General features: G+C 61.8%; 4 protein-coding genes across 6 annotated transcripts in view; 1 reads left to right on the top strand and 3 right to left on the bottom strand.

Moving 5' to 3' along the window:
* ESPN (espin) overlaps positions 1 to 5,825 on the top strand; it is a 28,827-nt gene extending 23,002 nt beyond the window's left edge. For all 3 annotated transcript variants that reach the window (XM_069477285.1, XM_069477286.1, XM_069477287.1), the window contains 3 exons: positions 3,333 to 3,412; positions 3,510 to 3,521; positions 4,899 to 5,825. In XM_069477285.1, coding sequence (XP_069333386.1) covers positions 3,333 to 3,412; positions 3,510 to 3,521; positions 4,899 to 5,046 — 240 coding nt within the window. In that variant the 3' untranslated portion in view covers positions 5,047 to 5,825. The remainder of the gene's footprint in view (positions 1 to 3,332; positions 3,413 to 3,509; positions 3,522 to 4,898) is intronic.
* NOL9 (nucleolar protein 9) overlaps positions 1 to 11,744 on the bottom strand; it is a 111,991-nt gene that overhangs the window by 32,030 nt on the left and 68,217 nt on the right. The gene's annotated exons all lie outside the window — the stretch shown is intronic.
* On the bottom strand, positions 6,280 to 8,243 carry TNFRSF25 (TNF receptor superfamily member 25). The gene is made up of 5 exons (XM_069478004.1): positions 7,926 to 8,243; positions 7,722 to 7,829; positions 7,469 to 7,503; positions 6,823 to 7,000; positions 6,280 to 6,608 (listed from the first exon to the last, which is right to left on the bottom strand). Coding segments are annotated over exons 1-5 (651 nt in total). The 5' UTR covers positions 7,927 to 8,243.
* LOC138389121 (tumor necrosis factor receptor superfamily member 25-like) lies at positions 8,662 to 10,336 on the bottom strand. Its single transcript, XM_069477288.1, has 5 exons — positions 10,261 to 10,336; positions 9,666 to 9,786; positions 9,332 to 9,466; positions 8,844 to 9,011; positions 8,662 to 8,761 (listed from the first exon to the last, which is right to left on the bottom strand). Exons 1-5 carry the CDS (start codon positions 10,294 to 10,296, stop codon positions 8,679 to 8,681), a joined length of 543 nt encoding a protein of 180 aa, XP_069333389.1. The 5' UTR covers positions 10,297 to 10,336; the 3' UTR covers positions 8,662 to 8,678.

Below are 11,744 nucleotides of genomic sequence, written 5' to 3' on the forward strand. Positions count from 1 at the left end.
AGGAGCTGAGAGTCCCAGGGGAAGCTGCCCCTTGAGCCTCCTTAAGAGCGGAGCGGCCTCTCAGCACAGAAAACATTGGCGACGGGACAGGGAAGGCTGGGGCCAAAGGGGAGCTTCGGAAGGGATCAGCAGTCTGGGGGCAGAAGCCTCACAATCGCAGGCCTTGGCTGGGGTGGGGAGGGCCACTGTGCCTCTCAGCTTCAATGCCTTTTACATGTTCCTTGGGTGGTGTAATGAGCGACCAGGCCAGGCGTGGAGACCCCGTCTGCCGGCCTGCCCTCCCTGCCTTGGCAGCAGCGCCCAGCGACCAGCTATGCCCCCCGCCAGCGACCAAAGTGGACACTGCACAGAGCCCGGAGCAGCGGCCTGGGCCGAAGCCAAGCCTCACCCCAGCGTAATCTCCCGCCGGCCAGGCGCGGCCTGTCCCTGCAAACGCAGCCCCGCGGAGCCATTACACCACCAGGGACATGCAAAAGGTCCCCCGGCGCCACTGCGGGAGCTAGGCCAGAGGGAGACGCGCCTCCCTCCCCTCTCTTGTCTTCCCCGCCTTAGCTGACGGCCGCCAGCTCGTGCTGCTACCCCCGCGATGGCTGGAGGTACTCCCGCGAGCACAACGCCATTCTGGGGCCCTTCGGCGAGCTGATGACCGAGGCCGACATCCTCCGCATCGAGCAGCAAATCGAGAACCTGCAGGTGTTGCACAAGGCGCAGAAGCTGGAGGCACGCCTGGAGCAGCTGGAGCTGGAGCTGGAGCAGCTGCTGCCCATCTCCGCCGCCCTGTCGGCGCCGCGCTTCACCGTCGACCCACGCCGCATGCACGGCCGGGCCGCCAGCCTGCCCGCCTGGTGCAGCAAGATCTCCACGCTACTCAAGAGCATGGCCACGCTGCTGGCCGCGCTGGGCGGCCGGCCCGCGCACTTGGCCGAGCTGCTGGCCGCCGACACCGGCCAGCCGCTGGCGCCGCTGCCCGATGCGCCGTGTCGGCCCGGGCCACTGTGCCTGGGCCGCTCGCACTCGCTCAGCTGGTGCCGCGAGGCCGTGGCGCGCGAGATCCTCGAGTGTGGTGTGTCCGTACGACACCTCCGCGCCACCTACGAGCTGCGCGCCCAGGGCAGAGCGCCCGCGCACGCCCCGGGCCGCAAGCTGTCGCAGCCCGCCGGCGCCCCAGGTCGCGAGCCCATCCTCGAGGAGGACTACGTGGCGGCTGGTACCGGCGAGCCCAGGGCCGCCGGGGAGCCCCCGGGCTCCCTGGGCGCGCCCGAGGCGCCGACCCGCCAGGCGGCGCTGCCCGAGCCCGAGCAGCTGGCGCACAGGCCGCCGCTCTCCACTGAGCTGCGCGGCGTGCAGGACTACCTCGACATGCGCAAGGAGCGCATCGTCTACCTCTTCCTGGAGCATTGGCGCAAGTGGACCTTCCGCGGCCCGGGGCGCCTCGCCCAGGCGCGTCTGCGCAGACTGCTACCCCGCGTGGTGGCCGCCGGCGCGGACCCGGACCTCGAGGCCGCGGACGACCCCCAGCAGCCAGCGGGCGACAGCACGGCCCGAGGCCCGGACGAGCGCCTGCGGCACCTGCTGAAGCAGCGGCAGGTGGTGGGCAAGCTCCTGGGCCACTGGCAGAGCCTGCTGCGGCAGGTGCCGGCGCGCCACCCGCACGGGCCGGGCCTGGCGCACGGCCTGTACTGGCCGGAGCACTTCCTGCCGCCCCTGGACGGCGGCGCGCCCCCAAGCTACGACAGCCTCACACTGGACCTCTTCATGCTCGGCTACTTCCAGCTGCTGGAGATGGGCCTGAGCCGGGAGGAGCGCAAGTTCCGCCACCTACTTTGCTACGAGATGTTCGACAGGCTGGGCAGCCACCCGTGGGAGCTCATCCGCCTCTTCCACCGCGTCGTGCTCGAGGAAGTGGAGGCCGGCCGGCGCAGCTGGAGCGACGGCTTCGAGGACCTCAGGCGCCAGTTCTTCAGAGACAGCCCAGAAGCTGAGCCGGCCCGCGAAGAACAGGCCAGGAACGAGGAAGAGGAGAAGAAAGGCGAGGAGGAGCAAGGAGAGGAGGAGAAAGAAGAGAAGGAGCTGGCCGACGAAGTTCAGACGGAGGACCGGCCAGAGGACCAGCCCGAGGCCCCGGCCCCTGCACCGCAGCCTCCGCCCGCGGCACCTCCCCCGACCTCGGACCCTGCAGGTTCCGAAGCCCCCGCCACCGAAGACCCCTTGGAGCTAGTGTCCGAGATGGGTGAATTCAGCAACGAGGACATCTGCCGCTACATCGATCGCAGCTTCTCCTTCTGGAAGGAGAAGGAGGCAGAGCTGTTTGACATATGAGCAGTGAAATTCGGAATGTACCCTCAAGCGTCTTGACCTGGGCCTGGATGCCTGCCTGATGCCTTTTAGAGGCCAAAAGCACACAGGAAGAACCCGGGATGGTAGCCTTGAAAAGCCCAGGATGCCCAGGACCAGGCTGTGTCAGCCTTTGTGGTCCCATCAGGGCAGGTTATGGGGCATTGGCCAGGAGAGGCAGGGCGTGGCACAAAGCAAACCAGCTGTCCCCCTCTGGCCTTGCTGGGCTCTGTGTGGAGCCAGGCAGCAGAAGACACCCCTTTAAGTGGGGGACAGTGGGTCCACCTTGGAGCAGTATGGTGTGGTCTCGCTCACTCTCTCCCTCTCTCTGTTTTTCTACTGGAGTTCACAGCTACCTCCTTGGCTGAGGTCAAGGGAGCCATGTGTGCAGTGTTCTGTGTGTGAAGTGTACAGACTCTTTCTCCCCTGTAACATTGAAGAAATAAATCTCTTTGCTGTAAGCTGCCTGCATTGGACACCCTCCCCCATGTCATTGCAACCCCACAATTGTAGAGCTGGTGACCACTCCATTGGCGAGAGGGCAAGCATGAGCCAGAAGGTCTTTCACATACAGGGGAGCCAGAGGCAGCCTGAGCCTAAAGGGCGTGTGGGGACCCACGTCTGCCTCTGCCCAGAGGTTACAGACCTGGGGCCACCTGTCCACCTACCCTTGTGGGGAATCAGGCTCAGGGTCTCTGGTGCTGAACTACTTCATTCTCTGCTCCTGTCCTGCACTGAGCACTGATCTCTCCGGTGCCTCCTCCAGGACACAGGGGCTGGGTTCTTGGGGGGCAGGAGTCCCCCTCTGAGGGGGCTATGACCAGACACCTTTATTGACTTGTCCCACAGAAGGGCATCAAAAGAGTCTCTTCCTGTGACCACATCTGCCTCCTGTTGTCCCTGATTCCCCCAAGTCCCCCCGGGGTTAGGGGTGCGCCCCATCTGGCCCCATACCTCCCAGACCCTGCTGATCCTGAAGCTTTGTGCTTGTGTTTCAGGAGGAGGAGGAGGAGGCCCGGCTGGCCAGCATGCCTGCCTGGAGGCGGGACCTCCTGCGGAAGAAGCTGGAAGAGGAGAGGTGAGCTGGGGGTCAGGCAGAGGCTAGCCTGGCAGGGTGTCTTGACCATGTCCTTTAAATGGAGGCACCAACTAACACTGTTTCTTTTTCCTTCCAGGGAGCAGAAGCGGTAAGTGCGGAGCCTGCCACCCCTACCCCCACCCAGTCACAGAGGCGTATCCCTTCCTCCAGCCCTATCCTGAGCAAATCCTGTCTCTCAGCCCTTGTGGCACAACCTCTCTGCTCCCAATAATGCCCCCAGACCCCTGTCCCCCAATAACTTACTCCCTGTTTCCCAAAATATTGCTCTTACATTCTGATAAACTTGCTTGCAAATTACCCAGTCCCCATCCTCTATTAGCCTAGCCTTTCTGCTACACAGTTAACCCAACCCCAGTATCAATAACCTTGTCTGTTTAGTTTAAAACTTAGTTTCTGTCCCCATTAATCTAGCCCAGTGTTTTCCAATAGAAACATAATGCGAGCCACAGATATGATTTAAAATTTTCTAGTAGCCACATTGAAAAAATAGATACAGGTGAACTTAATTTTAGTAATATTGTATTTAACCCAATATATCAAAAAATATTTCAACATGAAATTTATAGGCTGGATGAAGTGGCTCACGCCTGTAATCCTAGCACTTTGGAAGGCTGAAGTGGGAGGATGGCTTGAGGCCAGGAGTTTGAGACCAGCCTGGGCAACATAATGAAACTCCATCTCTACAAAACATTAAAAAAACAAAAACAAAAAAGCCTAGTATGGGCCTGTAGTCCCAGCTACTCAGGAGGCTGAGGCAGGAGGATCACTTGAGCCCAGGAGTTTGAGGTTGCTGTGAGCTATGCTCGTGCCACTGCACTCTAGCCTGGGAAACAGTGAAACCCTGTCTCAAAAAGAAAAAAATTATTGAGATGTTTTATACTCCTTTTCTAAAACTAAGTCTTCAAAATACCGTATGTATTTTACACCCACAGTACATCCCAGTTTGTACCAGCCGCGTTTCGAATGCTTAACAGCCGCATATGCTTGGCTGCTACCCTGTCAACAAAGCAGATCTACCCCTATGTTCTAATTAACCTGTCCCTAATTCCCCAGCCCCCTGTCCCCCAATTATATGGTCCCTCTGCTCCCCAGCAGCCCAAGCCCAGTCTCCAATAATTCAGACTGACAGCTCCCCAATAATTTAAGTCCTAGCCCCAATAATCTTGCCCCTGCGCTCTGTAACAACCCTCCTCACACAGTGACCGGGCACCTCCGTTTCCAGGAACACCTCCAGCCCCCAATAACCCAACCTCACCTTCCCACTTGCCCAGTTCTGGTGTGTCCCAATAATCCCAGTCTGTCCCCAGTGAAGCCCCTCTGCCCTCAGCAGCCCAGCCCCTGCCTTCAACCCACTGCTCGCCACCAGTGATCCGGCAGGCTGTGGTCCTGGTGCCGGGTCCCCTTTCTGCCAGCCCCAGTATCTGCCTCCAGGCTTCATTGTGTTTTGCCCCCAACCCGTCTCCAGGAAAGAGGAGGAGCGGCAGAAGCAGGAGGAGTTGCAGCGGGAGAAAGAGCAGTCGGAGAAGCTGCGGACACTGGGCTACGATGAGAGCAAGCTGGCGCCCTGGCAGCGACAGGTCATCCTGAAGAAGGGGGACATCGCTAAGTACTAGACGTCACGGCCTCCTTTCCACAGCCTCGCGAGCTGGGGGGAGGGGGGGCCGCCAGCCCTGCCCCCGGTCCTGGCCTGGGCACAAGGGCTGGAAGCCGCACTACTGCCCCCTCCCGCGCTGGAACCCCTCCCTGAACCCCCGCACCCTGGCCCCCGCATCCCCAGCCCTCGACGCTGGAGCGCGCTCGCCGCCGCAGTAAAAGTGCCCAAGCTGCTGACGCAAAGAAAAAAAAAAAGCTGCTTATTTGCATGCCGACTTAACACATATTTGCATGTTGGTTGAATGTCAAAAGTGTGCAGAGCTCTCCCCAGCCCCGTGGGTGGTACTTTGTTTTCCTGCGGGGTGCGCGCTCGGCTGCAGCCCCCTCCCCCGCTCCCCGGAACCCACGTCGCCGGCGCATCCTGGGCGGAGGCAGGCCCCGAGCTCGGGGACGGGGTTTTCCTCCCTCTCTGACCCAGATCTGCGCTCAGCCCCAGCCCGGGCCGCATTTCTCATCCCCGCCGACGTTTTCCTCTCAGTCATTTGTTTACCAGAAAGGATGAACACCGCCCGTCGGGACGGAGTTGCCGCTCCCGGGGCCCCGAGTCTGCCCCCGCCTCCCTCCGGTTAGGTCTGCGCCCGGTCCCCAGCCGGGGCCCAGGCTCCGGACCCTTGCACTGCCCTGGTGGAGTGGAGGACGAGGGGCCGAACCGAACCTGTGTCTCCAACCAATGCCCCCGTCGCGCCCCGCCGCTCGCACCCCCATTAAAGCTCTCTCAGACGCCGGGCTCACGCTCACTTTCACTCGCCGTCGCGCGCCTCCAGGCACCCGGGCCATGGCAACGCGAAGGGCAGGCTTGGGCGCTGCGGCCACACCAGGCAACGCCGCGGGGGGACCCGGGGTGGCGAGACTCCCCGGCCCCTCGAAAAGTCCGGGCCGCTGACCACCCTCAGCCCCGCAGAACGACAAGCACAGCTTTTCTTGATGGATTTAATATCCAGGGCTCAGCCAACTCAGGCCAAGCAGCAGCGGAGCAACCTCTTCACCCGCTGCCCATGTTCATTCGCGCTGCTTCGTCGTAACCCGAGCTCTGGGGCGAGCGCGGTGCGGCCGCTGGCGCTGCTACGCAGGGCCGGGCCAGGGGCTTAATAAGTGACATAAAATGTCTACACGCTTAAGTAACCGTACTTAGGGCTTCTGCAAGGGCGACCGGAGGGCGGAGGTGGCGGGGGTGGGGGCGGTGGTCACCCGCCTTATGAGCCGCGCTGCAAGCGGCTGCGCAAGTCCTCCGCGCAGCCGTCAAGTCCCATGCGCTCCAGGGCCGCGTAGACGGCGCCCAGGCCGGCGGGCTGCTGCTGGCGCCAGCGCTTGAGCATCTCGTACTGCTGGTCGCGGAAGCGGCAAACCTCCACCTCCACGGCCTCGATCTCCGCCTCGCGCAGCCCCAGCGTGCGCATGAACTCCTTCCAGCGCCGCGCGGGGACCGCGTCCATCACGTCGTAGAGCTGCGGGCCCGGCTGGAGCGCGGCAGCCGCCGAGCCTGCAGGGGGCGCTGGCGAAGGTGCGGGCGCCGGAGGAGGGCCTGGGGGCAGGGCCAGAGAGAGCCAATGGGGAAGGCAGGCCGCGGCCGGGAGGCGGGGTCAGGGCGCTCAGGACCCCCTGGCAGGAAGGCTGCCGGGCTGGGCAGAGAGACTGGCCAGTTAGGGAGCAGCAAGTGGACAAGGGGGTAAAGCACAACTTCCCACCTCAGACCTAGGAGAATGGGGTCAAGGCCTCAAGCCACTGAGGTCACTTACCAAGAGGTCTGTTGGGCAGCTGGTCCCAGGACCATGTCACCAGTGGACAGGGCGCCTCCTGGGTCTGGGGGGAGCCAGGGGTCCAGCTGTTGCCTACCAACTGGACGGTGCAGACCTCGCTGTTGTCGGGGAGCACCAGAAGGGTGTGGGCACTGTCCGAGGGGGAGGGGTGGGTGGCCTGGAAGCCAAGAGAGGGTCAGGTCAACTCTGCTTGCATAGGAAGGCCCCTTTGCTGCAGTTTCTAAGAATGGACAGTCCCTGGCCCAGTTGGCAGATGCCCCCCCATGCCACCTCCCCCCACCATCCCTGCTCTCTCACCATGGCCCAGCAGAAGAGCTCTTGCCTCTGCCTGGAAAACCCTGCCCCTTCTGCCCTCCTCTTGTTCCCCCAATTCCATGGGGGCACCCATCCCATTGAACTGTTAGCTGCTGTGTACTCATCTGAACCCCAGCAGCCTGAGAGCCCCTTGAGGGCAGGCACTGTGCTGGTCTCAGCCACTGATAACTCAGAGTTGTCTGTTATGTCTACCCCATGCTGGCCATTGTGCCAAACACTGGGGATCACAAGTTATAAAGCCCAACCTCCCGGCTCCAGAGGCAGCCCAGACACTGCTCACCCTCTTCCCAACACATATTGAGATTCTTACCGGTGGAGTCAGAGCCTCTGTCCCAGCTTTATCTGCTGTCAAAGACAAAGAGGGTCTGGTCAGCAACCAGGCAAGACTCCTGGATCTGGGTGCTGGTCCAGCTCCTCTTGGGTTCCTCTCTACCCCGTACTCCCTGCCTCAGCTTCCCCTTCCCTATCAGGGTTTAGTGGACTCTGAGCTACTCATCCTGACCCCAGGACCCTGGGAGAGTGTGTGTGTGTGTGTGTGTGTGTGTGTGTATGTGTGTACTTACCAGGAACCATGGGCTTGCGAGATTGGCAATGGCGGTATGTGTAGGTCAGGGTGGCCCCCAGCAGAAGTGGGACCACCAGGCCAGCCAGGAGCACCTGGACCCAGAACACTGAAAGAGCAGTCGTGGGTGTCGGGTGGTTGCCACGACCCACCTCCCCTTGGGCCATCCCAGCTCTCCCACCTGCATTCCCAGCACACCACCTACTCTGCTTCCAGCCACACACAGCAGCACAGGGCTCAGGACAGCTCCCAAGGGTGCTCCTGCAAGGGAGGGGAGATGGGCTGAAGGAGTACACGGGACAGGAGGGTGGGGCTACCCAGGACTGCCTGACATCTTCTCCATCCTGGAAGCCCTTCCCTCCCCACACCTCTCTCCCTCGCTCTACCCAGGAATGTTTCTGAAGTACTACTGAAATGTCAATGTGTCCCCAACAAGAACCGCCACCACTATGCACTGACCTTCTAAACTAGATTAAGAATCACTAGAATGTCAACTCCATAAGGATAGGGATTTTTGCCTACTTTGTTCCTGTTGTATCCACACTACCTAGGAACAGTGTCAGGAAGATGGCAGAGGCTCAAAAAAGGCTGGAACAGATAAACGAATAAAGTGCCTTACCCCATATCCTTGCCCTGAGAAGCCCTAATAGCATCCCCATGTTTACAGGGGGCAACCACACAGCAGAGCGGTTACCTCTGAACTTGCCCAGTGCAATCCAATCACTAATGGCAATTCTGGTAGACAGTGAGGATATATGCCCCCTTACTTCTCTGGCATAATGTGCATCCAGATTTCTTTTTACTGTCCAAAGTTTGCCTGAAACAGGGCCCACCCACCACAGGGCCAAGTTTCCTCCTCCCTGTCCCCTCCTTCTATCTCTGAACCAGCAGGACCTGTCCCTGAGGCCCCCACCCTGCTCCCAGCCTCCCTTCCCTCTGGCCCAGTACAGTCAGGAAGTTACGTGGGGCAGGGCACGCAGCCGTCACCATGCTCATAGAAGCCAGGCAGGCAGGTCCCACAGTCAGTGTCTCTGCTGGAACCTGCAGTCCAAGAGAGGGGTCAGCATGGAGCAGGGCAGGGAGAGGGGTTTGGGAGTAGACAGCCCAGGGTGGGGGTACTCACAGGACAGCAGTGTGTGGCGGTGCAGGGTCCCACAGTCTAGGCACGGGCGGCAGTGGAAGGGTGAACTGTTGCTACATTGACTGACCTTGCAGTCAACAAACCAGCCTGGCTCACAGCCACAGTGGGTATCCGCCACTGCTGAGCAGTTCTCCAGGGCCACCTGGGAGGCTGGTGGGGGGAGGGAGATGAGGAGTGCAGAGGTGGTCAGGGCCAGAGACTCCCACAGAGTCAGGGGCAGATCCCCAGAGAATGGAGACAGGGATAGGCCAGAGAGACAGGCAAGGAAACCCCCAAAAAGAGACTGAGAAGACCACCAGGAAGGGAGAGGGCCAGGGCGTCCTGCAGCAGGATCAGGGTAGAGTGTTCCGTGGAGGGTGGGCACAGGGTCCTCACACCCAAAGTTTGGGCCCAAGCCAGCAACTTCCTTCAGAAAGACCTTGGTCAGGGCTTGTCCTTAAGAGCCCCCTAAGCACTGGGCAGTCCCTCACCCTGCTCATCACAGGCCTGGCAGCGGGTACAGTGAGTCTTATGGTGGTTGTCTCTGGCCAAGAAGGTGCCCTGGGGGCACGGATGGCAGGTGGAAGTGCCACAGGGCTTTGTGCAGGGGGCCTGAAGATAGTGCCCTGTGGAACCCAATAGGGGTCAGACGGTCAAAGGGGGCTGCTCAGCACCACCTAACCTGTTCCCCAACCTCTCCCTCCCTCCCTTCCTATCTCTGGCTCCCTGCTTCCCTCCCAGCCCAGCCCAGCCTGCCTGCCACCTCTCCCCAGCGCTGCCTACTCCACCTGCCCCCATGCCCCTCCCGGCCCTGCACCCACTTACCTGCTGGACAGCCCCTGCAACAGAACACACCATTCCTCTTCTGGAAATCACTGGCACAGTCACACCTGGGGCCTGGAGTGCTGCCCTGGGCCTGGGCACCCAGCAGCACCAGGAAGAGCGCCTAGGGGAAGGTGCTGCTTGGTGGCTGCCCTTTGGGGACCTCTCTCTGCCTGGGCTCCTTCATTTCAGAGGCCGCAGCATTTGCCCACGAGCGGGGGGGGGGGGGGGGGGGGGGGGAGACTAACTTCCTTCCCCCTGTGCATAGACCAGGCTTTGGAGCAGGGGAGGAGGCTCCTGCCAGCCTCCACCGGCAGCAATCCGGCAGCACCCCTCCCCCATCCATGCTTTCTGTGAGGTGGGGGACGGAGCCTTCCCACCTAGGCCCCCAGACCCCTTTGGCCCCTGGGAGGGGTTTCCTCTCAGCGGAAGGGCCCCACCCAGGCGGGGCCTCTAACTAGGTCGGAAGGGGCGGCCCGCTCAGCCCCCAGCGGGGCCAGGCAAGGAGACTCGCCGGGGCCCTTTTCTTGCCTATGCCCTCAGAGCTGGCAGAGGGCAAGGCTGGAAGCTATCCCCCGCCTCCCGCGTCCCCACTCACCGCAACTGCCGCGCAGCCCCCAGGCTGCGGCTCCATGGCCTTGTGGGGCACTGGGCCCTGGGACAGGGGTGGGGGGTGTCCGCGCCCCAGGGCCTTCCCAGCTCCACGCGCTCTGCCCAGCCCAAGCCACAAGGCCGGCCCCGCCCCGTCGAGGAAAGCCCGCCTGGGAGACAGGGCGGAGCTCGATGGACGCCGCCTCAGCTAACAGAGTCCCCCAGCCTGCATGCCTGCCCTGCGCACCTTAGCTCACCTGCTGCTGGTGGCCAGGCCCCAGTGGCGTTGGGAGGTGCCAGATGGGAACTGCCCCACTGCCTGCTGCGACCAAGCCAGGTGCACAGGAGAGCTGCATCCTGGTCCTCAGCCCTGAGTCTAGCCCCACCCCTGAGAACCAGGTGGAGCCAGGGCAAGTGACTTCCCCTCTCTGGGCCTCAGCACCCCCAGCCATGCTGGTAGTGGGGGAAGGGGGCGTTGTTGGACCTAAAGTACCTGAAGGGACCGAGATGGGAGACCCACCTTCCCCAGAGTAGGACTGAGTCCTGAGTCTGAGGGAGCACCCCATGAGAGGATCTAGTGGCAGAGCTCATGGCTGAGGCAGGGAAAGAGTCCTGGGGTGTGGTCTGGTGACACCCCTGTCCCCCCCTCCCACTTCACAGCTGCCTCCTAAGTGTGTTCCATTGGTGCCCCAGTGCAGATGGAGTGGCACAGGGGCACAGGAAGGCGCCCAACCTGAGCTCTACCCCAGCCCAAGTGCACCTGAGCCAGGAAGGGGGTAGCCTCCAAAAGCAAAGGACTCTTTCTAGTGGAGTATGTACAAGTCTTTATAAAAGAATCAAAAGCTCAATAAATATGCAACTTACACAGAGCCCAGCCCAAGCTTGGGGTGGCCAGTGGGACCTACGGAGGGTGGGGAGAGGGCAGGAGCATGGCCCACTAGAGGCCAGACGAGGGTGCAGGTGGGAAGGGCAGCCTGGGAGCCCAGCCCAGAGGAGCTGGTGACTTCAGGGAGAGGACACAAGGGACTGCCTGGGCAGGTGTGTGGGGGCTACTGTAGCCTGGGCTGGGGGCTCTAGTGGGTCCTCCTCCACTCCATCCGGTCTGGCAAAGTGCAAATCGGCCCCGGGTGGTGCAGTGGTCCTGCCCAGGCTCCGGCTCATGCACACAGGAGGCAGCAGCTGAAGCAGGTGCTGGCACCCCGCAGGAGGCATGCTGTCTGCTGTCCCTTGGTCAATGGCACTCTTGGGGGCCTCCCTCTGCTCAGACCTCTCTGCAGGATGGGGAGAAACAGTCCTTCCTTGGCTGATGGGCTCACAGGGTGGCTCTGGCACCCTCTCCTCCCTACCATGACCCTCAGGCCCCTTCACTGCTGCCCGCTGCAGATGCACTGGGGCAGGGTTTGGCTCCCCCTGCAATCACCACCCCCAAATACCCACCCTCCCAGTCATGACTGTGCCCCCAATGTCAACACACTGAGCCACCTGCCCTCT

This window comes from Eulemur rufifrons, chromosome 8 (assembly GCF_041146395.1).
Source record: "Eulemur rufifrons isolate Redbay chromosome 8, OSU_ERuf_1, whole genome shotgun sequence".
In the NCBI taxonomy this organism is placed as follows: Eukaryota; Metazoa; Chordata; class Mammalia; order Primates; family Lemuridae; genus Eulemur; species Eulemur rufifrons.